Raw genomic sequence first — 24,342 nt, forward strand, 5'->3', positions numbered from 1 at the left:
CCCCAATATTTTTCCCTGTAAATCTGTAGATCTGAGGAAACAAATTTCATGATGCAAAGCTACAGGGAAACACATGGAGGAAGTGCCTCTGTACCTTAGTTACTGTTCTCACCTCCCCTGCAGCTTGTCCAATAGAATAAAGGGGAGGAGGGAGTTGCTGTAGTCTAGCAGCTGCCAATGAGGCATGAAAGTGTAGCTTACTGGCATTGACAAAAGGAATAGTTTCAGATAACTTTATTGGCATGACAATTTAACCTATGTTGCCAAAGCAATAACTATAGCAGCTAACAAAAAAAAAAAAAAAAAAAGACATACTGGGAGAGGAATAAATGGAATAAGAAAGGAGTGAAGGAAATGGTTAGGAGAGACAATGCTGCTCTGAAATACTGGAAGAGGCAGGGTAAAGGGAACAGGGAAGAGAAGAAGGGTGCTAGGGACTGGAACTAATAGTGGAGCTGTGGAGGGAGGAGTAGAAACAGAAAAGAGTGTGAGCTGTGGGGAGAAGGTTGCTAGCAGAAGGAGGCAATCTGAAAGAGAAGAAGAGCAGGCAGAGGTGATATAAGGTGCAAACATAAAGAGGTAGAGAGCAGCTGTGTAGGACTGAGAAAGGGGAAGGGGTCATGATGGAGAGAACAAACATGAAAGTGAGGAAGAAGTAAGACTAGAAGAAAGTGAGATGAGAGAAGCTATAGAGAAAATCCATGGAAAGACAAATGTACATGGAGGAAAAGAAGTGATGAAGAAGGTCTGGAGAGAATTCTTTAAAAAAAGGAATTTGGGGACAGAGAAAAATGCACTATTAAGTAGAGACAAAAGCCAAACTACAGACACAAAGATTGGAAAATTGTTTTAAGATTTTAGTAAAGATTTCTGTGCCAACTGAACTGCATCAAGGGTAGGCAATAGCTATATTTTGCCTTTCTCCTTCAGCCCTATAGTCACCAGAATTAATATGTTATTGTACTGGAAGGACATAGGGGGTGGGGAGGGGGAAAGAGGAGGAAGTGATTATGCCAGTATTTGATGCCACAGTTTGAGAAATATTTTTAAAATTGTTTCCTTTTGGCAGCTCTGAAATACAGAGACCTATGATTGAGTTTCAAATTGAAAAGGGAATAGAGAGTAATGCCATTTTCTTTTCTTTTTTTTCTCAAAACTAAAACACGCATTCCCTTGTTAAATCTTATGGGAGAGAGTGGTGTGAGACTAAGTAGGCTCATTATGAAGAGCATGGCAGCAGCTGGAAGAGATTACAAGAGAGATGGGTGAATCTGGAAGAGGCAAGAGGTTCTGGGTTTGGTTTTCCTCTTGGCTCAGCTGCTAAACCCTGGCTTTCCATTCCCAATGTCAGCACAGCTCTGCCACAGGCTAGCTTTTGGGGTCTATGGCTTTTTGTGGCTGTGCAGTAGAGAATGACACGGTGACAAAATTCATCACCATTCCCGTCCCCACGGATAACCGCGGTAAACCATCTTCATGTCATTCTTTAAGGAGAGAGGGAAGAATCAGAGTATAATTGGGCACAACCATTGACCCGCAAGCTTTGCTTTGAAGAATGCTGGTGTAGAAGGACCGAGGTTGAAATAGACACTAGAAAATGACATGGGATTATTTCCCGCGGTTATCCGCGGGGACGGGGACGGTGATGAATTTTGTCACCATGTCATTCTCTACTGTGCAAGTCATCATGAATGAGGGGATACTGCTATAGTGGTGTGCCACCTCATATTCTTCCACTTAATATGGGCCAAGAAAAGAGAGGATTGGGGGTATAATGCTGCTGGTCAAAGAAAGGAGAGAGTAAAAAGGATGTTGTGCTGGAGTAATAAAGGAGGGGGCATTGTGCCAAAGTTGTTACCACCAAATGATGTGCCAATTTCTATTTTTGCAGAAGGCACTAGAGTCGTTGCTAACTGAGTTCCCAACTAGTGTTGTCCGATTCAGGAAAAAATATTTAGATTAGATTAGATTTCATTTTCTTGCCCAATTGGATGTTTTTCCCCAAATATCCTGGTGTGTTTATTTTATAGCCTCTTCACCTCCTTTGCCTTCTCCTAACCACACTGGCGCTGTGGTGTAAACAAAATAAACAAACAAAAAAGACCTTTCCTCTCTGTTAAATCCAGCTCTGGCAGGATACAAATTTTAAATCTGACACATTGTAATCACAAAACAAAAAATAAAATTATTTTTTCTACCTTTTGTTGTCTGGTCATTATTCAAATCATGTTGGTCCCAGGCTCTGCAACAAACGTCTTCTGATAACTCGCTTGCCAGGGTCTCTTGCCCATTTGTCATTTTCTTCTTTCTCTGTGGTAACCATCCATCTTCCATCTCTGTTCTCCCCTTCCATTTTCCTTCCCTCCCCCGAAGGTCTGGCATCTTTCCTTTCTTTCATCTCTATTCCTGTAGCTGCAGCGATGGACCCCCACCATCATCAGGTCCACCATCTCTCCTTTTCTCAAATACCCTTTCATCCAGCATCTCTCCCTCCTTCCCCACCACCCCAAGTTCCACCAGCTCTCCCTTTCTCTTCCCAACTACCCTCCTATCCAGTATCTCTATCCTTCCTCCCCCCCTGACACCATCCCTTGTGTACAACTTCTCTCCCTTTCTGCTCCTTCCCTCCCTAAATCCCTTTGTCCACCATCTCTCTCACTCTCCTGTTTTTAGATCCATTGTTTCTTCTATCTCTCCCCCAATCTCCCCTCTTCCCCATCTCCCCTTTCCATTAACTCCCCCAAGTTCATCTCTCCCTCCCCCAAGCCCATCTCCCCTCTCCATGATCTCCCTCAAGTCCATCCACTATCCATCTTCTCCCCTCCACCAAGTCCATCTCTCCCATCTGAGGTTCCAAGGTTTGTGCATTGAGGTGGTGGAGCATCTCATAGGACCTTCCTGGATGTGGAACTGCTATTGTATTTCAATCTGTGAGTTATAGATTTGAACGGTGTCTGGGGCTCTGGGAAGGGGGAGTAGGAATATGATCCTTGCCAGGAAGGGCGAGGATAAAAATGTTGAAATGCACGAATGAATCTGCTTAGGAACTATGAGGAATGGTTGTGCCTAGCCTGCAAGGGGGGGGGGGCACTGAGCAAGGCAGAGTGAGAAAGAACCCAGTGGGGGAAGGAATTAGTAGGGGGCAAGGCAGGTCAAGTTGGGAGGAAGTAAAGAACAGAGAAGTATACAGTAGAATGGGGAACTGGAGGAGGCATGGGTGGGTGATGCTATGGAAAACAGAATAAGTTGAGAGGAGGAGGAAGACATTAAGGCACAGAGGGTCTGAGAAAGAAGTAGCAATGGTCTAAGACACAGTTCTTCAACCGCCGGACCGCGGACCGTTGTCAGTCCACAAACAAAATCTTGCCGGTCCGCAAAGGATTCGGTCTCCGCCGCAACGAAAGGCCGGCATCAGCTGACTTGCAACTTCCTGTTGCAGTCGCTGTGCCGGGACTCCTGCCTTCCACCGCGTTTGCCTCCTGCCTTGTCTCCGCACCTCCAGACCACCAGCGGCAGCTCTGTGTACTTTTAACTTCGGCACAGAGCTGCCCCTAATCAATAGTTTAGCGCAGTTTCATAAGGCAGCCTCGGGGCCTTTGCTAGGCCGGCCCACATCGCATCATCGAAGCGGGCCAGTCTAGCAAAGGCCCCGAGGCTGCCTCATGAAACCGCGCTAAACTATTGATTAGGGGCAGCTCTGTGCCGAAGTTAAAAGTACACAGAGCTGCCGCTGTTGGTCTGGACTTTTGGGCCGCTGAAGGAGGGCAAAGAGCAGCTGTCCTGGAGGTTTCCCTTCCTCTCGCCTTTGCAGGTCCCTTTTTTCCACCTTTTTTTTTCCTTCAAACGGCAACAGGTCCCAGCATCGACATCAATCAAGTAAGTTCCACTGTTCCTTGCAAGCGGTTCTGCTCGGCCAAAACTTCCCCTCTGACATGAGCCACCCTCAGGGGAAAGAAAGTGACCCACAAAGGTGAGGGGAAGGGGGGCAGATGATGGAAGTTGGGGGGGGAGAGAGAGAGAAGGGGCAGATGATGAAATGGAGGAGATGAGAGAGAGAAGGGGACAGAAGATGGAAGTGAGAAGAAGGGAGAGAGAGCAGAAGGCAGATGGATGTTAGTTGAGAGGGGAGAGCAGATGCTGAATGGAAGTGGGGAAAGAACACATACTGGAAGGAAGGAGGAGATAAATAAAGGGGGAAGAAAATAGTAAGATAATGGAGGGGTGAGGGAAAGTGGTGACAAGCTGTGGGTAGACACCGTGAAAAGAGGGAAACGGGACTAAATAGTAAGAAAGAATTTAATTTAGATGGAGGCAGAAAATAGAGAAGGAAGACCAGAGAAGAAAAGGGAAGAGAGAGCAGAGAATGATATCAGTTCTGAGTGGAGGAAATGAGAAGAGAGATATGCTAAAAACCACAGGGGGGAGGGAAAGATAGAGATGCCAGACCATGAGGGGAACAGAAGGAAGATGATGGATGCCAGACCAAATTGGGGGGGGGGGGCAGGAGGAGAGATGGCAGGGAAAGACAGACAGTGAATGGAAGGGGCAGATGCTGGACTGAAGAGACAGAGAAGGTTATCATGCCGCTGTACCGGGCCATGGTACGCCCTCACCTGGAGTACTGCGTCCAGCACTGGTCACCGTACATGAAGAAGGACACGGTACTACTCGAAAGGGTCCAGAGAAGAGCGACTAAAATGGTTAAGGGGCTGGAGGAGTTGCCGTACAGCGAAAGATTAGAGAAACTGGGCCTCTTCTCCCTTGAGCAGAGGAGATTGAGAGGGGACATGATAGAAACATTCAAGGTACTGAAGGGAATAGACTTAGTAGCTAAGGACAGGTTGTTCACCCTCTGCAAGGCAGGGAGAACGAGAGGGCACTCTCTAAAGTTGAAAGGGGATAGATTCCGTACAAACGTAAGGAAGTTCTGTGGTAGAAAGCTGGAACGCTCTTCCAGAGGCTGTTATAGGGGAAAACACCCTCCAAGGATTCAAGACAAAGTTAGACAAGTTCCTGCCGAACAAGAACGTGCGCTGGTAGGGCTAGTCTCCGTTAGGGTGCTGGTCTTAGACCAGAGGGCTGCCGCGTGAGCGGACTGCTGGTCATGATGGACCTTTGGTCTGACCCAGCAGTGACAATTCTTATGTTCTTAGGGCAGACACTGGCTGGAAGAGAGTGAAACCAGAGACGACAAAAGGTAGAAAAAAATAATTTTATTTCTATCTTGTGATTCAAATATATCAGATTTGAAATATGTATCTTGCTAGACATAACTGGGGAGTGCAAATCCCAGGCAGTGCTTCTTTAGCTTCCAGCTGGCTTAGGGCTCTCTCTGACCAGGGGGCAGTTGCCCTAGTTCCACTCCCCTAACACCATTTCTGTCATGTGTGACTGTGGTATTCTGTTACATGATATTTGTGTAGCATTCTGTAATAATTTGGCTTATTCAGTTTTCTTGATAGTAGAGGGGATATATGTGAAGGGGAGGGGAGACAGGGGTTTTGTTGATCTTTGCCCTGTATTATTTGTATTTATAAAATGACAATTGTATAGAATATTGTTTCTTTTTATACTTTAATAAAATATGTTCAATATAAAATCATAACTACTTGAGGCTTGTGCAGATGGGATCAGATGATTTATGGGACCGAGCTCGCGGGGACGGGGCGGCAATGGTTTTTTAAAAAAAATTTCAGTCTTAGTAGTTTGCCGGTCCACGAAATAATTATTTTATTTCCGCCGGTCCATAGGTGTAAAAAGGTTGAAGAACACTGGTCTAAGAGAAGTGAAAATGTATAATGTACACAGGTTTGTTAGGGAAGAGTAGGGTTACCAGACGTCTGGATTTCCCCGGACATGTCCTCCTTTTGAGGACATGTCCGGGGGTCCAGATGGCTTTCCAAAACCGAGCACTTTGTTTTGAAAAGCTTCCAACGTTGGGATGGCATCCACGAATGCACAAATGCAACACATATACACATAATTAAGTTACATGCGCAAATTGGGTATAAGCACCGATTTGCACATGAAACTTAGGAAACCATATACAGAATTTGGGCCTTAGTGGCAACTTTCAATCTAAATTCTACCAGGTAACGTTAGGTCAGCAAATAAACCAATTATACCGGTGATTCTCAAATCTGGTCATGCAGGAACCCCCAGCTAGGTAGGTTTTCAGGATATCCAAAATAAATATTCATGAGAGAGATCTGTTTCATGTCTTTGTGTTTTATTCCCTGAATCTATTTTCACAGTCTCAGTCAAATTTTGTATTCTTAGGGGCTGATTCTACAAATGGCATCTCAATTGTAGGCAGAAGTAGGCAACCTACCACTGTCTCACCAGCCAACTGGGACACATGTCTTTTTTTTAATGGATGTGGTAAACGATGCCTATATTGCAGGCATCTGTCTCATGCCTACAGAGATGCATAGAGACGCTTAGGGATGCCTAAAGCTGTCATGGGCTTGGTTTCCACCGGAAGTAGCCTTAGTCATCCGTAAGTGTCCCTGTGTGTCTCCATAAGTGTGAGACAGACACCTTAAATGTGAGCCTATAAAATGCTAGCAAACGTTTAAAGCAGGGGTGCCCAACACGTCGATCGCGATCGACAGGTCGCTCGCTCAGGCGACCCCAGTCGATCGCAGAGCGGGTTCCCTTCTCTTTTTTCCCCTCCTGACTGGCCTGCTCCTGAATTCTGCTGCTGCCTCCGCTGCTCAACATTAAAAAAAAAAAAAACGGCTTGGAGAATTTATGCTCCGGGGGCTAACGTGCGCTTGTACTGGCTTCCCTTCTCTTTCCTCTGAAACCGGAAGTTATGTCAGGAGGGGGGGAGAGAAGGGAAGCTGGCACGCACATGTTAGAGCCCCATTCGCGGGCTAAAGCGGGAGACTGGTCAGTGAAGCTTGCGATTTGCTCTTCTTGCTGCCAGGTCCTGCCTACTTTCTGTTTCCTCAAAGGCAGGACCCGGCAGCATTTCTCCCAATAGGTCGATCTTGGGCCGATCAGCCTTTCTCTCCCCGACGTCAATTCTGCCTCAGAGAGGAAGTTCTGGCCAGCGTAACTTCCTCTCCGAAGGCAAAATTGACGTCGGGGAGAGGAATGCTGGTGCGCCCGAAGCAAGGAGAGCTTGGCCGGCGGCGGGCGGCTTTGGGGGCCTGTTATCCGGCGGCAGTGGCAGTGGCTTGGGGGAGGGCAGGGAGGGAGAAAGAGGGCAGGCAGGGAGACAGAAGGAAAGAAGAGAAACAGAAAAAAAGAAAGGGGCATGAAGAGAGAAAGAAAGAGAGGGCAGGGAGAGAAGAAGAAAACGTTTGGGGTGGGGAATGAAGTCAGGAGGAGAGGAAGCAAACAGGCTAAAAGAAGGGAAGAAAGATTGGATGCACAGTCAGAAGAAGAAAGTGCAACCAGAGACTCATGAAATCACCAGACAAGGTAGGAAAAATGATTTTATTTTAAATTTAGTGATCAAAATGTGTCTGAATTTATATCTGCTGTCTATATTTTACAATATGGTCCCCTTTTACTAAACCGCAATAGAGGTTTTTAGCGCAGGGAGCCTATGAGTGTCGAGAGCAGCGCTGGGCATTCAGCGCAGCTCCCTGCGCTAAAAACTGTTATCGTGGTTTAGTAAAAAGGGAGGGGGGTGGGTATTTGTCTATTTTTGTATGGTTATTACTGAGGTGACAGTGCATAGAGTCATCTGCTTTGACCTCTTTGAAAAAACCCCGGAATAGGAATGATAATTGACAATTCTATGCGTACAGTATTTTTTTTTAATTTTATTGTTGGTAGATCATTTTGACTTGGTCATTTTAAAAGTAGCTCGCAAGCCCCAAAAGTGTGGGCACCCCTGGTTTAAAGCATCTGTTAGAAAAAAAAAAAAAAGATGAAACAACAAGGAAAGACAAAGGGGATGTCTTAAACAACCAAAACAAGTCTTTATTCATAATAGACTTGTTTTGGTTGTTTAAGACATCCCCCTTGTCTTTCCTTGTTGTTTCGTCTGTATCCTAAGATGAGGGGCTTTTCTGTTTTGCCTCTTAGAAAAAAAAAGATGCAATTCTCTAAAGCACAGTTCTTCAACCGCCGGTCCGCGGACCGGTGCTGGTCCGCAAACAAAATCTTGCCGGTCCGTGAAGGATTCGGTCCCCGCCGCAACGAAAGGCCGGCGTCAGCTGACTTGCAACTTCCTGTTGCAGTCTTCTGTGCCGGGACTCCTGCCTTCCACCGCGTTTGCCTCCTGCCTTGTCTCCGCACCTCCAGACCAACAGCGGCAGCTCTGTATGCTTTTAACTTCGGCACAGAGCTGCCCCTAATCAATAGTTTAGCGCGGTTTCATAAGGCACCCTTTGCTAGGCCGGCCCACATCGCATCATCGAAGCGGGCCGGCTATCAAAGGCCCCGAGGCTGCCTCATGAAACCGCGCTAAACTATTGATTAAGGGCAGCTCTGTGCCGAAGTTAGAAGTACACAGAGCTGCCGCTGTTGGTCCGGACTCTTGGGCCGCTGAAGGAGGGCAAAGAGCAGCTGTCCTGGAGGTTTCCCTTCCTCTCGCCTTTGCAGGTCACTTTTTTCCAACTTTTTGTTTTTCCTTCAAACGGCAACGGGCCCCAGCATTGACATCAATCAAGTAAGTTCCACTGTTCCTTGCAAGCGGTTCTGCTCGGCCAAAGCTTCCCCTCTGACATGAGCCACCCTCAGGGGAAAGAAAGTGACCCACAAAGGTGAGGGGAAGGGGGGCAGATGATGGAAGTTGGGGGGTAGAGAGAGAGAGAGCGAAGGGGCAGATGATGGAATGGAGGAGATGAGAGAGAGAGAGAAGGGGACAGATGATGGAAGTGAGAAGAAGGGAGAGAGAGCAGAAGGCAGATGGATGTCAGTTGAGAGGGGAGAGCATATGCTGAATGGAAGTGGGGAAAGAACACATACTGGATGGAAGGAGGAGATAAATAAAGGGGGAAGAAAATAGTGAGGGGTGAGGGAAAGGGGTGACAAGCTGTGCGTAGACACAGTGAAAAGAGGGAAACGGGACAAAATAGTATGAAAGAATTTAATTTAGATGGAGGCAGAAAATAGAGAAGGAAGACCAGAGAAGAAAAGGGAAGAGAGAGCAGAGAATGATATCAGATCTGAGTGGAGGAAATGAGAAGAGAGATATGCTAAAAACCACAGGGGGGAGGGAAAGATAGAGATGCCAGACCATGAGGTGAACAGAAGGAAGATGATGGATGCCAGACCAAATTGGGGGGGGGGGGGGCAGGAGGAGAGATGGCAGGGAAAGACAGACAGTGAATGGAAGGGGCAGATGCTGGACTGAAGAGACAGAGAAGGTTATCATGCTGCTGTACCGGGCCATGGTACGCCCTCACCTGGAGTACTGCGTCCAGCACTGGTCACCGAACATGAAGAAGGACACGGTACTACTCGAAAGGGTCCAGAGAAGAGGGACTAAAATGTTTAAGGGGCTGGAGGAGATGCCGTACAGCGAAAGATTAGAGAAACTGGGCCTCTTCTCCCTTGAGCAGAGGAGATTGAGAGGGGACATGATAGAAACATTCAAGGTACTGAAGGGAATAGACTTAGTAGCTAAGGACAGGTTGTTCACCCTCTGCAAGGCAGGGAGAACGAGAGGGCACTCTCTAAAGTTGAAAGGGGATAGATTCCGTACAAACGTAAGGAAGTTCTGTGGTAGAAAGCTGGAACGCTCTTCCATAGGCTGTTATAGGGGAAAACACCCTCCAAGGATTCAAGACAAAGTTAGACAAGTTCCTGCCGAACAAGAACGTGCGCTGGTAGGGCTAGTCTCCGTTAGGGTGCTGGTCTTAGACCAGAGGGCTGCCGCGTGAGCGGACTGCTGGTCATGATGGACCTCTGGTCTGACCCAGCAGTGGCAATTCTTATTTTCTTATGTTCTTAGGGCAGACACTGGCTGGAAGAGAGTGAAAAGGCAATGAAAGCAGAAACCAGAGATGACAAAAGGTAAAAAAAAAATAAATTTTATTTCTATCTTGTGATTCAAATATATCAGATTTGAAATATGTATCTTGCTAGACATAATTGGGGAGTGCAAAGCCCAGACAGTGCTTCTTTAGCTTCCAGCTGGCTTAAGGCTCTCTCTGACCAGGGGGCAGTTGCCCTAGTTCCACTCCCCTAACACCATTCCTGTCATGTGTGACTGTGGTATTCTGTTACTTGATATTTGTGTAGCATTCTGTAATAATTTGGCTTATTCAGTTTTCTTGATAGTAGAGGGGATATATGTGAAGGGGAGGGGAGACAGGGGTTTTGTTGATCTTTGCCCTGTATTATTTGTATTTATAAAATGACAATTGTATAGAATATTGTTTCTTTTTATACTTTAATAAAATATGTTCAATATAAAATTATAACTATTTGAGGCTTGTGCGAATGGGAACAGATGGTTTGTGGGACCGAGCTCGCGGGGACGGGGCGGCGATGGTTTAAAAAAAAAAATTTCAGTCTTAGTAGTTTGCCGGTCCACAAAATAATTATTTTATTTCTGCAGGTCCATAGGTGTAAAAAGGTTGAAGAACACTGCTCTAAAGGACGCCAGGGCGTGACTGACACATGATCAGCGGCCACTTCTTAGGCAGCTTCCCAGATCGGCGTTCTTTAGAACAGTGTTCTTCAACCACCGGTCCATGGACCAGTGCCGGTCCACAAAAATTTCCTACCGGTCCACAGGGCCAGCACGTGCATCAGGCCCAAAACAGTGTTCTTCAACCACCAGTCCACGGTGCGATCGATGCGGTATTATCTTTGAGCCAGCTCCCTCTTCCCAACTGATTCAGTGCAGAAAGCCACGGGTAGTGGCTCCTACGGGCATCCTGCGCCTGAACCGGAAGCCTTCTCTCTGACGTTGCAGCATCAGAGGGAAGGCTTCCAGATGAGGCACAGGATGTGCAAGGTGCAATTAGTACTATTATGGGGGCGGGGTCTGGGGTGGAGATTGGGTAGGGTCTGGCCCGCAACTTAGCCCAGTGTTCTTCAACCGCCGGTTCACGGACCGATGTCAGTCCACAGAATATTTCTTTTATTTCTGCCGGTCCATAGGTGTAAAAAGGTTGAAAAACACTGCTTTAGAGAACCAGGCCTTAGTGTTTGAATAAACTCACTTTGATTTCTAAACCAATTCTGCTGTTCCTACTTTGCAAGCAACTGTGTATCTTAGCTACAAGGAAATAAGGTCACCTCGACTCACTAGAAAAAGTCAACAAAATCACAATGACTAGCATCTGGCACCAAACTTAAGGACGAGGAGTATTCCTGCTATTGTACCATGACAACAGATAAACTGTTGTAACCAGACAAGCTTTAAAGTCTTGGAGACTGATGTACTAGGATTTCTTTTCGACAGATACAGAATGGGAAAAGGCCTCGGAAAATCTAGCCCTTAAATGAACATAGCTAATGGCCCAAAGAAAATATAAATAAACCCTGTTCATTAATGTTTTTTTATGTACTTGATATTTTCCTTTTGGACTTTACTTTCAAAGCAAGTTAAAAAAAGAAAACTAGGGAGATTTAACTAAAATATAACTTAAAATCTGCTGTATATTCAGCAGTTATGACTAAATCACAGTAGCATGGCTGGACAATTACACAATTGTTTCTTGCACTGTTTATCTGAGAAGGCTGAAAGATTTTGTTTAAATGTGGACTTATCTACACATTTATCAATTTGGTTTCCCACAAATGAGTCCGGCACACATTTTGTTCTTGTTTCAAACAGACATTAGGAAATCTAGTTGAAATTTAAAGCAGCATACACTTCAGGCCAGGGGCATAGCCATGGGTGAGCCTGGGTGGGTCAGTTTGGATTCAGGTCCATCCGGCAATGGTGTAAATGGCATGTGTGGGGGAAAAGCTCCATGGCCCTGTATCTCCCTTTCACCTTCTCTTCAGAAGCTTCTTTCTTCAAAACGACAGTAGCAGCAATTCCTACTCAGTGCTTGCTGCCACATCTCGCCCCTCTCTGACATAACTTCCAATTTCTGTAAGGTGGAAAGTGGCAGAAAGGCGGCTTCTGGGTCAGCCGCAGGCAGCGAGAAGGAATCTCTGCCACTGCCATGTTGAAGAAAGAAGATTCTAAAGGGAGGAAGAGGGAGATACAAGGCTGCAAAGCTCTCCACCACAACCACAATGCTGGCTGTCATATGTGGGGGTTCTAGACTGGAGATGCTAAGGAAAGGCTGGACAATGGAAGAAAGGGAAGAGAGGGAAAATTGCTGGACAAGGGAAGGAGGGAGACATGCTGCATGGAGTGGCAAGAAAGGGAGAGCTGCATGGGAGGAGGGGCAAGAGAGGGAGAGATGCAAGAGAGCGATAAATGTTGGGCATAGTAGTGGAGGGGATAGAGAGATGCTTTATGGGGAGGGGAGAGATATTGGACCTAGGTTGTAAGGTAGAAGGGAAAGGAAGTGAAGGGAATGGGACTTGAATACCGCTTTTTTGTGGTTACACATTCAAAGCAGTTTACATATATACAGGTACTTATTTTTTATCTGGGCAATGGAGGATTAAGTGACTTCCCCAGGGTCACAAGGAACAGTGCTGAGAGAGTGAAATTGATGGTGGACAATGGAGAGAGGGAGAGGTGTTGGATATGGCAATGGAGGGGACAGAGATAAATATTGGACCCAGGGGGTAAGGGAGAGAAAGAGAGAAATGGTGGACAATGGGAGAGATACACAGGAGGGGTATGGAAGAAAGAAAATGTTGGGTCCCAGAGTAGAAGAAATTGAAGGAGAGATTTTGTACAATGAGAAAGAGAGAAGAAGGGAAAATGCTGGAAGGGGACAGGAGGGAAGAGAAAAGGAACAGGGAGATATCACACTATCTGGGAGGTGAGAAAGAGGGAGCAGATGCTGACCTAGAAGGTTGGAGGGTGATGATGCTGGGAATGGTGAAACCATGTGGGAGATGCTGATGGGGGAGAGGGGAAGGAATGAAAAGAAGACAGTGATAACAAGGGGTAGAAGCAGATTAAATATGGAATGGAAGGCTGGGGAGGAGTGAGATGGGGAATGGGAGAGCTAATAGGTGAGACTAGGATGCCCACTCCCTCCAGCCACTGCCACTGGCTCCAGCCACTCCCAAACCTTATTTTGTAGAAGGGAGCAGGAGGGATGCACAGTCCCTCATGCGTCAGGCCTGTCTCTACAAAATGGTGGTTCTTTCCCTTACTGGTGCATTCTGGGATGCACTGGGATGGGCCTAAGGCCATGATTGGCTCAGGTGCTTAAGGCCCCTCCCATAGGGCCTTTACTGCATGTCAGTGTTGACGGTGGCAGGATCCACTAAGATAAGTGTTGCCCTATATACTAAGTGAAATGTCTGTTCAGTCATAGGTTTCATATGAATGGTTTGTTAGATATATTATTTATGGGTATTACATGGGTATTAAACTAAAAAGTTGGGTTATTAATAAATAAAAATAAGATTAAGGATGATAGGTGGTGGTGGGCATAAATGATTAGAAAGATATACAAGATGGGGACTTGAAATGATATATAAATCATAAGAGGTTCTGAAGATTGACGTCTGTATAGTTATGATATGCCCACCATCGGTTTAGTTTACTCAGAGGGAAAGTGAGTAGGTATGCCAAAGATGAACAGTAGAAGTTAATGTCAGGAAGCAATTATGACAGTTTGAAAGTTGTGATGACAATTAATATCTGTTTGTTAATTTGTCATTAAAAAATATACAGTAAAACCTTGGTTTGCAAGCATAATTCGTTGCAGAAGCATGCTTGTAATCCAAAGCACTCGTATATCAAAGCAAATTTCCCCTTAGGAAATAATGGAAACTCAGACGATTCGTTCCACAACCCAAAAACTTTAATACAAAATATTATACGTACTTTTATTGCAAGACCTCGCTCGTTTAGAACAGTCACTACACTCCTGCAGTGTCAGAGAGAGAAGAACCATCGACTCAGTTGTGATGTGTGTATACTGTATGTACTTGTATTGCAAGACATTGCTTGTATATCAAGTTAAAATTTAATCAAATGTTTTGCTTGTCTTGCAAAACACTTGCAAACCAAGTGACTTGCAATCCAAGGTTTTACTGTATTTGATCATCTTAGTGACTCATTTTTCTGCTATAAAAGATAACAGTTACTGAGAGGTCTAGTTTTTGGGCCCTTAGCAGGCCACCACTAGATGCCTTAGGGCTCCTTTTATCAAGCCGCGCTAGTGGTTTAACGCGCGTAATACCGCACGCTAAACCACCATCTGCGCTAGCCTCTAATGCCTCCCTTGAGCAGGCGGTAGTTTTTAGGCCAGCGCGGGGGTTAACGCGTGATGAAAAGTCGCAAGCGTTAATCCCGCTAGCGTGGCTTCATAAAAGGAGCCCTTAGTGATGTTAGGGCATCAATCGGAAGGCTCATTTTAATATTAATGACCTTGTTTTAATACTAATGAGGTTATTTGCATGACAGAATTGGAGAATGAACGAATGCACTGAAAAGCACACAGTGGGCCATTTTGTACATCTGGCTGGCAAATTAGGTCCAACGCTAAACCAGTCAAACTGGTTTAGTGATGATCGTTAAAAGTTGGAGAGCTTTGTGTATCCTGCTCTCAATATGTATATTTTGGAGGAAAGGCAAAAGAAGAGAGATATGATACAGACGTTTAAATACCTACATAGCATGAATGTACATGCGGCAAGTCTCTTTGAAAAGAAGCTCTGGAATGAGGGACCATAGGTTGAAGGTGAAAGGAAATAGACAAAGTAACCTCAGAAAATACTTTTTTCACAGAAAGTGTAGTGAATACATGGAACAGCCTCCTGGTGGAGGTGGTGGAGACCAAAAACGTAACTGAATTCAAGAAAGAGACCTAACGTACTTCTCCCAAGATAAGGGAGTGGAAAGGTTAGTAGATTGCATGCAAAGGCAGACTAGATAGGCCATATGGCCTTTATCTGCCTTCATTTTCTCTGTTTCAGTAGTGAGACATCAGAATTTGAATCTTATTAGATATTTTATGTTGAAGCTGTAAAGTGGAACATTCCATTTTCTGCAGTATGCCCACTATGGACAGAGGTTTATTGTTTGATCTAAGAATGCTCCATATGAATAAATAATTATACTTTATAAGACTGACATTCAAAGGCAATTATGCATTCACAAACGAACATATAAGGATAATTTCTGGGTCATTTAAATTGTTAAATGGCCTTATGTTATCTCTATTTGTGGGTCAATTTAGAGGAGGTAAAAAAATTATCCAGATAACATTATACAATTAGTTAACACTTGCCAAACAGCAGGCCGAAACAGTTAGTGCTAGTGAAGTCACTAAATTTTCCATATACTAAGCACCGATACCAATATGGATAATGGTGCTAAATACACAGAGTCAATTAAGCAGCAGTTCTGGTTTTTAACATCAGCCAGTGACCACAATGGGTGAAAATTTACTACATGAATGACCCATAAACAGGGACACACAAAAAAAATAAAACAATAGTTTGCTCAGGTCACCACAACCCCTGGAGCAGCCCCTGACAGATTGTGAATAAAGGCGGGTTGGGACGTGAGTGTTTGTTTCCGAGGCATTTCCCAAATATTCCATACTTACACTTCAATGGGTGAAATTACTTTTGCCCTAGCTCTTCTTCAATATTTAGGAATCTAAGTAAGAGCTCTCCAGCTCACCCTGGAGTGCACTGTTACTGTTATGTTGTGTAGGATTAAAGCTTAAGCAGACACCAGCTGCTGAAAAAAAAGGGCCATATTCTATAAACAGTGCTGTAAGTTAGGTGGTAGTAGGCGCCCTACCACTGCCTAACATAATTATTTTAATTGGCTTTAATTAGCATCGTTTTGTTTGTTTTGTTTTATTTATAACCCACTATTCCCAAAGCGGCTCACAAGTAAAAACATACATACCGTGTTTCCCCGAAAATAAGCCCTAGTTGAAATGCTTCCTCCCGCTCTCTGCCGACCCTGACCCTTCCATCTCTCCCTCCCATCACGTCGGAACTGCTTAAGCTGCTCAGTGCAGGAAGTTCGGCAAGTCTCACAAGTAGCGCGTTTACTACCTTCCTGTTGCTGCCATTTTGCGCCCTGTTAGCTTGAGTAGCACGGTGTGGGAAGTTCGAGCAGGTCTCACGGTTTAGAATCTCGCAAGACCTGCCCGAACTACTCAAGCTAACAGGGAGCGAAATGGCAGCAACAGGAAGGTAGTAAATGCACTATTTGCAAGGTGAGGAGAGTAAGTGCACCGTAGTAAAAACTGGAAGAGGATACGAGAATGAAACAGGGTGACTGGAGGAAGGGGGCGATGTGTGTGCGAGACAGTGAAGACTGGAGAGCGATATAAGAGACTGACAGACTGATTGGAGCAGAGATGTGTGAGTGAGAGAGACGCACGAAAAAAAGAGAACACTGGAAGGAGATATAAGAGAGAGAAACCGGGTGAAGGCATGGGGTATATATGAGAGAAATAGAGACACTGGGTTGAAGGCTGGAGGGGGGTATGGGCGTGAAAAGTAGTGAAGAGTCACAAATGGGTCCTGGTTTATCTAAAACTGCGGTACCTTTGCAAAGGCTAGAGGGGATCCCCAGCTGAGAGGTGGGACAGGAAGCAGCAGATAAGCAGATTGTTATGAGAAGCACCTGACAATTTTTCATTGTTCAGGTTTTTAATTTCCATTGAAATGGCTGTTGAAATATCATGTTTCCCTGAAATAAGACCTAGTATGTTTTTTGGGCCCAAAATTAATATGAGTGTCTTATTTTCGAGGAAACACGGTAATAAAAGTACATAATACATGTAAAAAAATATTCACAAAATAAGCGACCAGCGCTTACACCAAAACAGATGCCTTAATGCCCTTATTTCACAATGCAGAATAAATGTCTCTTCAATAACTTCTTAAACCCATCAAGATTGCATTGCTTTTTGATATACAAGGGTAGAAGATTCCATTCCTAGGGTCCCCTACTGGAAAACATAGTGTAATTGACTGTGTCATTTTAAACCAATTAAAAACTCATTAAACAAAAAAAGTAGGGAGCTGACTTCAGTGTAGGTGCCATTAACTTGTCTACAGCAGGACACCTAAAGGTTAAGGACAGAGCGGGACTTAGGTGCCTAGGAACAATTTAATAAAGAACTTATATGCCTACAATGTAAGCCAATAAAACGCTGACCCTCACTGCAGGCATCTAAGTTTTTTTAGGCATCGCTAGCCGCGATTCTGTTAATGGCACCTAAGTGTGACTAACATGGGACCGGCGTCCATTTCTGTAGATGCCATCGATTTAGGCACCATTTAAAGGAACTGACTCTAAATGTGAGATGTTTAATGGGTTCAGTGCTTACCTTCCCAGTGGCCTGCTGGTAGGCTGACTTGATGAACTGACGTTGCTCACAGTTTCTTTTTGTCACGATGTCTATGATGGTGCCTTCATCCACACCTGAAAGTTCCAGAACACAGCTGGAAATACTTTTGTCATAGTTTTAGGTTTACCCTCTTTTTTTTTTTTTTTGTTCACCCAAACCAAAAATTTTATTATTCCTTTCTAATTTTTAATATTGTAAATCGCCCAGATACTTGTGATGGTCGGTATATCAAGCCATGAATAAACTTGAAACTTGTTGAGGAGACCCATATTTTAGAAAGAACTCTCCACAGCCGTGTCAAAGAAACATTTATTACACTGCATATAAAACTTAACAAAAATTAATCTTCATATGATATTTTGCATTTGTTTGTATTTTTTTCAGAAAATCAAGATTTTAAGGATGTTTAAAAAACCATATTGCACGTGAAACAATTACAATTATGTTCATTTGCATGGAAAAATATACTAGAACTGAGGCTCTGAATGTAAACCTTCTTCAGGAAGAACTGGGATTCACAAAAAGTAAACTTTCCCTTTCAGTAGACCTCTAACAGTGAAATACCTGAGGCTACAAATCAATGAAAATGAGCAACAGCTGTTATGAGACTAGCCACCCATCAGCATTGAGTGTTTCCAAAGAGCTACAAGCAGTGGAATTGGATGTTTATTTCAAGGCCTAGATGTATGCATGTAGTTAGAATAACTATCCTTCCCAAGTTTAGCTATTCATTTCAAATCTTTCCAGAAAAACTGCTGTAACTGTCCTTAGACAAACAGAAAAAAAAAGTATTTAATTTGGAAAGAAAAATCAGCTACACTTCCCAGAAGAATCCTGTAAAAGACTAGGAAATAGAAATGAGGAGGTTTAGGGTTGAGGGTACCAAACAATGTGGTACTTCAGAGTCTGTCAATCAAAAGCTTTTTTTAAGGTTGCTCATACTTTTTATACCAACTTCAGCGGGAAGCACTGGAGCAGCTAGTGTTAGCCCTCACTTTTACAGGACACATTTTCTGGGCTATGCCAGGGACACATTAAGAAAAATTCAACAGCCCTTCATCAAGACAATATGAGGAGTTGGAATGTCCCCAAACCAAGCCTATTCTCAGTTGAGACTGTCTGAATTCAAGAAGGCCTTGGATAGGCATGTGGGATCTCTCTGTTATTTCCTTCAGGTACCCTAGGGAATGGTTATTTGAGATGGAAACAGGTAGGGTTGTTTACGGTGAGCCAGTTGAAGAGGAGAATGAGTTTCTGAGGTCTCAAAAATTCAGAAACTCTATGAATAAATAATTATCTCCAGTCATAATAGATAAATATATGTATACCTTTATGCTAAGCATTTTCTTATAACTTGAAGAGCTAAAGAACCTTCCCATTTGAGGGGGGGGGGAAGTTATTTTACTGTTAACCTAGTTTACTGGTAGATCTCATTGAATAAAATGGGATCAGTGCTAAAGTAGCACAAGCAGTGGTAAAAATAAATAAATAAATAACACCTCATCTTAACAGTAGCCCACGTTGATAACTTTTCCCCAAGACTTTAAAAGATTCATTTTTGTCATTTATAAAATACTGAGGAATATTGGCAAAGATAAAGCATAAATCTAAGGTAGCATGGTAACAGGACTCGAAGATTCAAGTTAAGGAGAAATAAAGCAAAGAGATTCAACTGAATACTAGCAAAATGCCCATTTGTACATGGATCTTGAATAATGGATACAACGTGATGTATTGATAATATCTTACCTGACCTTGCTACAGACTGAAGCAGATATGTGCAGAATGTGGAAGACCGTGTTGGAGGCAGTGTGGGAGAGGATGGTACCAAGGAGCCTGTGAGTGGGGGGTGGGGGTGAGATATGTGCAGAATGTAGAGGACAGTGTTGGAGGCAGTGTGGGAGAGGATGGTACCAAGGAGCCTGTGAGTGGGGGGTGGGGGTGAGATATGTGCAGAATGTAGAGGACAGTGTTGGAGGCAGTGTGGGAGAGGATGGTACCAAGGAGCCTGTGAGTGGGGGGTGGGGGTGAGATATGTGCAGAATGTGGAGGACAGCGTTGGAGGCAGTGTGGGAGAGGATGGTACCAAGGAGTCTGTGAGTGGGGGATAGGGGGGTGGGCATGTATTATGATAAAAGAATTTCAGACACAAATCTGTGAAATCATTAAAAGGTACTGTCTAGGGCAGTGGTTCCAACCCTGTCCTGGAGGAACACCAGGCCAATTGGGTTTTCATGCTAGCCCTAATGAATATGCATGAAGCAAATTTGCATGCCTATCACTTCCATCATATGCAAATCTCTCTCATGCATATTCATTAGGGCTAGCCTGAAAACCCGATTGGCCTGGTGTTCCTCCAGTACAGGGTTGGGAATCACTGGTCTAGGGCAGATATGGGCAACTCCGGTCCTCAAGGGCTAGAATCCAATCGGGTTTTCAGGATTTCCCCAATGAAAATGCATGAGATCTATTTGCATGCACTGCTTCCAAAGCATATTCATTGGGGAAATCCTGAAAACCCAACTGGATTCTGGCCCTCGAGGACCGGAGTTACCCATATCTGGTTTAGGGTGAGATCCAATCATCTCCAGTCTGTTTTGTTTTGGAGGCTACAGTGCCAGTTGTGGACAGAGAAAAGGTGAAGGTAATAAGCCACCTATTGGTAGTTGCCAAATGTTACATTGCTGTGAAATAGAAGAAATGTGCAAGAACCTTCCTGATTGCATTTTTATTAAGGAAAAACTAAACGCGTGAATTAGAGTGTTAAATGTATTTTGAAATATTTTTGGGGAAGAATGGGATTGCAGTGAGACTGACACATTAAGAGCTAAATTCACAAACAAACCAATCGGTATGCGACCCCTTAGCGACCCCGGCGCGATTCACTTACCTCTCTGCCGACCATCCTCTGATCCGTGCATGCAAATGAGGGCAACGGCATGCAAAGTAGGCAGGGACGCGATTCACTAAACAAAACCCTGCAACACCGATTGGGCTGGCCGATCAAAAAAAAACGACTGCTGAGGACCAGTCGCTGAAGGCCTTTCCAACTGCCTTCTGCCACCTGCTCTTAGCCCTGTTAGCCCCGATCTCCTGGAGACATGCCGTTCAGAAAACAATAATCCCTTTCATTTTTATAGAAAACTGTGCAAAACCAGATCTGCTGAAGAGACCAAAGTGCCCGGCTGTGTAGCATGAGTGCTGCCACCTCAGACCTGGGAGATACTTCTGCCCCTGGAAGTGGCAGGTGTAGTAGCGCCTAAGAGTGTCATCGGAGCTCTGGGCCCTCTCTGAAGCCTGTGCTTCTTCAAACACACTTTTTGGGCCAATCAGCCTCCTAGAAGCCAAGATCTGCAGCGGAGAGATCCTCGTTTCCCGGAAGCCTGCTCCCTGCAGATATCTGTGGCTTCTCTTCCCACTCACTGGTGTTACCAGCGTCAACTCCAGGGGCTGCTGCTTCCCCAGCCTCAACTCTTCTGCCTGCCCCGACTCTCCCACCCTTCCCCGCAGTGTAAGCCCGTGGTTTTAACCCACGGGCTTAAGCGGGTTAAAACCACAGGCTCTAAAAAAAAGTGAAAAAAAAAAAATTCTGTGCTGAGCCCAGAGGTCCAGCGCATGCACAGCGCACAACAGCGATCCGTACGGGCAAATGGGGGCGCTCCTCCGATCACCCTCATCTGCATATTTTAGGTTCCAGAATTCGTCGGACCTGCCCGGATCGGGACCGGATCATGCCTGATTGGGCAGGTTGATGAATCTAGCCCTAAGACCTGAAAGGGTTAACTAAAAGTAGAGAGGGGTTCAATTATGTTATTAACTTTATGAATCAACAAGACAAGTGAGTGTTAAGACAAGCAGCAATTTGCAGCAGGACATGGCTTGTTTAACCGATCAGGTGAGGCACTGATTTAGGACACCAGCGATAAAGAGCACCTAAATCTCCAGCCTCTGAGATTTGCCGTTCTCCTTCAATTCGACCTCTCTGCTGCCTTTGACGTTGTCCACCATGACATTCTAATCTTCCTACTCTCCGAGATAGGCATTAGTTCTACAGTCCTTGACTGGTTCTCGAACTTCTTACGTTCTCGCTCTTACACCGTCACCAAACATGGTTCCTCTTCCTCCCCATGGAAACCGACTTGTGGAGTCCCACAAGGCTCCCCCCTTTCTCCCATCCTCTTCAACATTTATATGTCCTCCCTGAATCTTCTCCACCTATCCCCCCTAGAAACACTCTACACTTACGCTGACGATATCCTGGTCCTCATCGAGATCGACGCGAACCTCACCAATCTCGCAGCTAACATTTCTTCTTGCATAACCAAACTTCAATCCTGGGCTCACACTGTACAAATGAAATTGAACGAGTCCAAAACTAAACTACTTTGGCTCGGCCCTAAACTTGATCAATTACCCACTTCCATCCCACTGCCCACAGGCTCCTTTCTACAGCTGGAATTCTCTAGCAAAGTTCTGGGCATCACCATAGATTCATCATTATCCTTCAACGACCACCTCAACTCCCTGATAAAAAAATGCTTTTGCAGCCTTCACATGCTGAGGAAAGTGAGATCTTGCTTCCACCAAAAACACTTTGCCGTCCTCGTACAATCCATTATCCTCTCCAGATTGGATTATTGCAATTCCATTTACCTAAGCTTAACAAAGAAAAGCCTCCACAGACTCCAACTAATCCAGAACACCGCGGCCAAACTTATCTTCTCAAAAAGTAAATTTGACCATGTCACACCGCTCCTATCCAAACTCCACTGGCTTCCCGTTATTTCCAGGGTCTACTTTAAATGTGCCTGCCTAACCTTCAAGATCCTCCACGGTATCCTTCCTCCTTTTATCCCTCTATCCTGGAATTCCTCAAATCCAACCTCCACTAGATCCACTCAAAAATTAAAACTATCCTACCCCTCCTTAAAAGGCATCTCCCTTGTTGGTAAACTTGGCTCTTCCCTCCCTTTCAGAATCACTCAGCTCTGGAACAGTCTCCCTTCCCCTCTCCGCAATTTGAGCCCCCTTCTACCATTCCGTAAGCATCTGAAGACCTGGCTCTTCTCCAGAACGTAACCCCGTCCCGCTCCTGGCACTCTCACACCAACCTCTCTTCTCTCATACTTATATAATTCCACTGGAGTTCCGTTCCTTCCCTAACCATGTAAACCGTGTCGAGCTCCATCTACGGAGATGATGCGGTATATAAACCCAAGATTTAGATTAGATTAGATTAGATTAGCTGGTCTAATGAATAAGCTGTCTCTTCCATCTCCTTCCCAAAGGTCCAGTTATCACTCCCTCCCTTACCCCCCTGGCCTGGTCTCTCTAATTACTTCCTCCACAACCCCCCTCCCTGTGGGTCTAGCATCACTTCTCTCTCCCTCCCGACTCTGTCCTCTAAATTGTGTGTGAATTGCTGTTAGCAGCAGCTTGAAAACAAACTGCCTTAGCCCAGGCTCTTGGTCTTCCTTCTGTTATGTCTTGCCCACAGGAAATTCCATCAGAGGAGGAGGGATATGGCATAGGGAAGACTCTGGGCCTGGGCAAAGGCAGCCTGTCTTTAGGTTGCTGCTACCAGAAACTTGCATACGGTTTACCATATTTGTTAAGACAAAAAAAAAAAAAAAGGGGACACATGATCCTGCCTCAACCCCAGCCCCACCCACATCCCTTCCCTGGCTCCACCCATAAGGCCAATGAAAACAAATGTGATTTAATCCTGGACTTTAGTCCCTCTTTTACTAACACATACATGTTAGTCTATGAATGCGTTAGTGTGTAGCACACGCTAATTTGATTAGCGCGTGTTGATCGGCTAGCACACCTTAGTAAAAGAGGAAGTTAAAGCTATTACTCTTATGGCTCTCCCAACTCCCCTACCTACCTCCTCCCCAATCACTGCAATTCTGAATCTTCAGACAGACAGCAGTGGCAACAAAGGTGAGCCGGCTGCCATCAGCCTATCCTGGAAGCCTTCATTAGGCAACGTCTCGCCTATGCAGGAACAGAAGTCACTGCAGAATGAAGGCTTCCAGAGCGGGCCGACCGCAGCAGGCTCACTTCGTTGCTGCTGCTGGTTGCCCAAAGATTCAAAATTGCAGCAGCTGGGAGGAGGTAGGTGGGGGAGTTGGGAGAGAAGAGAGACATATCCGAGTCAGGGGAGGGGTAGGCCGGCCCTGCCAAACTGGGTGAGCTTGTGGGCCAGCTAAACCTGGACAGACTCCCCCATTAAAAAGAGGACAGACTTCCCCATTAAAAACCTGGACAGATTCCCCCTCTACAAAGATGATGCGTCTGGGTTTCCCCAGACATATGGTAACCCAAACCATGGGGGAGGGGGAGAGAAACTGGACTGAGGAAGAGATACTAGAGCTGTGAGGAGTGGCAGGAAGCACTGACACAAGCTGTCTCAGGGTACACAATCCTTTGAGTTGGCCCTGCAGCTGGAATGTTGTAATGTGCAAGAGAGTAGCAGTTTGTTTTATTTATGTTGGATGTCTGAACCATGAAAAGAAAGGCTCTAGGCATAATCCTGTTATGTTGTGATATACGCATGAAACTCGAGTTGGGGGGGGGTCGAGGGAAATATGAGACAGCATTATAAATTATTACAAGACTTTAAGAATGGAGAGGTTGTGGGATGGGCCCCAACAGCACCACCACCTAAAGAATAAGTACAGGCTAATAAGTTAGTGTTTAAGATCTATGTCTGTAAGCAGTGCTATGAGATGGTGATCAGCTGTGATGGTCTCATAGGTTGGTTGTTGGGTCTGTGAGGGGATATGATAGACTTTTAAAATACTATATAAGAACATAAGCATTGCCTCCGCTGGGTCAGACCCGAGGTCCATCGCGCCCAGCAGTCCGCTCACGCGGCGGCCCCACAGGTCCAGGACCTGCACAGTACTCTTCTATCTATACCCTTCTATCCCCTTTTCTAGTAGGAAAATGT

The 24,342-nt window shown here is 45.1% G+C and overlaps 1 protein-coding gene across 1 annotated transcript in view; it reads right to left on the reverse strand.

The window, feature by feature from the left end:
- The window catches only part of LOC117350295 (annexin A1-like), a 105,827-nt gene that overhangs the window by 50,202 nt on the left and 31,283 nt on the right, over positions 1–24,342 (reverse strand). The window contains exon 4 of the mRNA XM_033924533.1: positions 17,364–17,458. Coding sequence (XP_033780424.1) covers positions 17,364–17,458 — 95 coding nt within the window. The remainder of the gene's footprint in view (positions 1–17,363; positions 17,459–24,342) is intronic.

This window comes from Geotrypetes seraphini, chromosome 1, assembly GCF_902459505.1.
Source record: "Geotrypetes seraphini chromosome 1, aGeoSer1.1, whole genome shotgun sequence".
Classification (NCBI taxonomy): domain Eukaryota; kingdom Metazoa; phylum Chordata; class Amphibia; order Gymnophiona; family Dermophiidae; genus Geotrypetes; species Geotrypetes seraphini.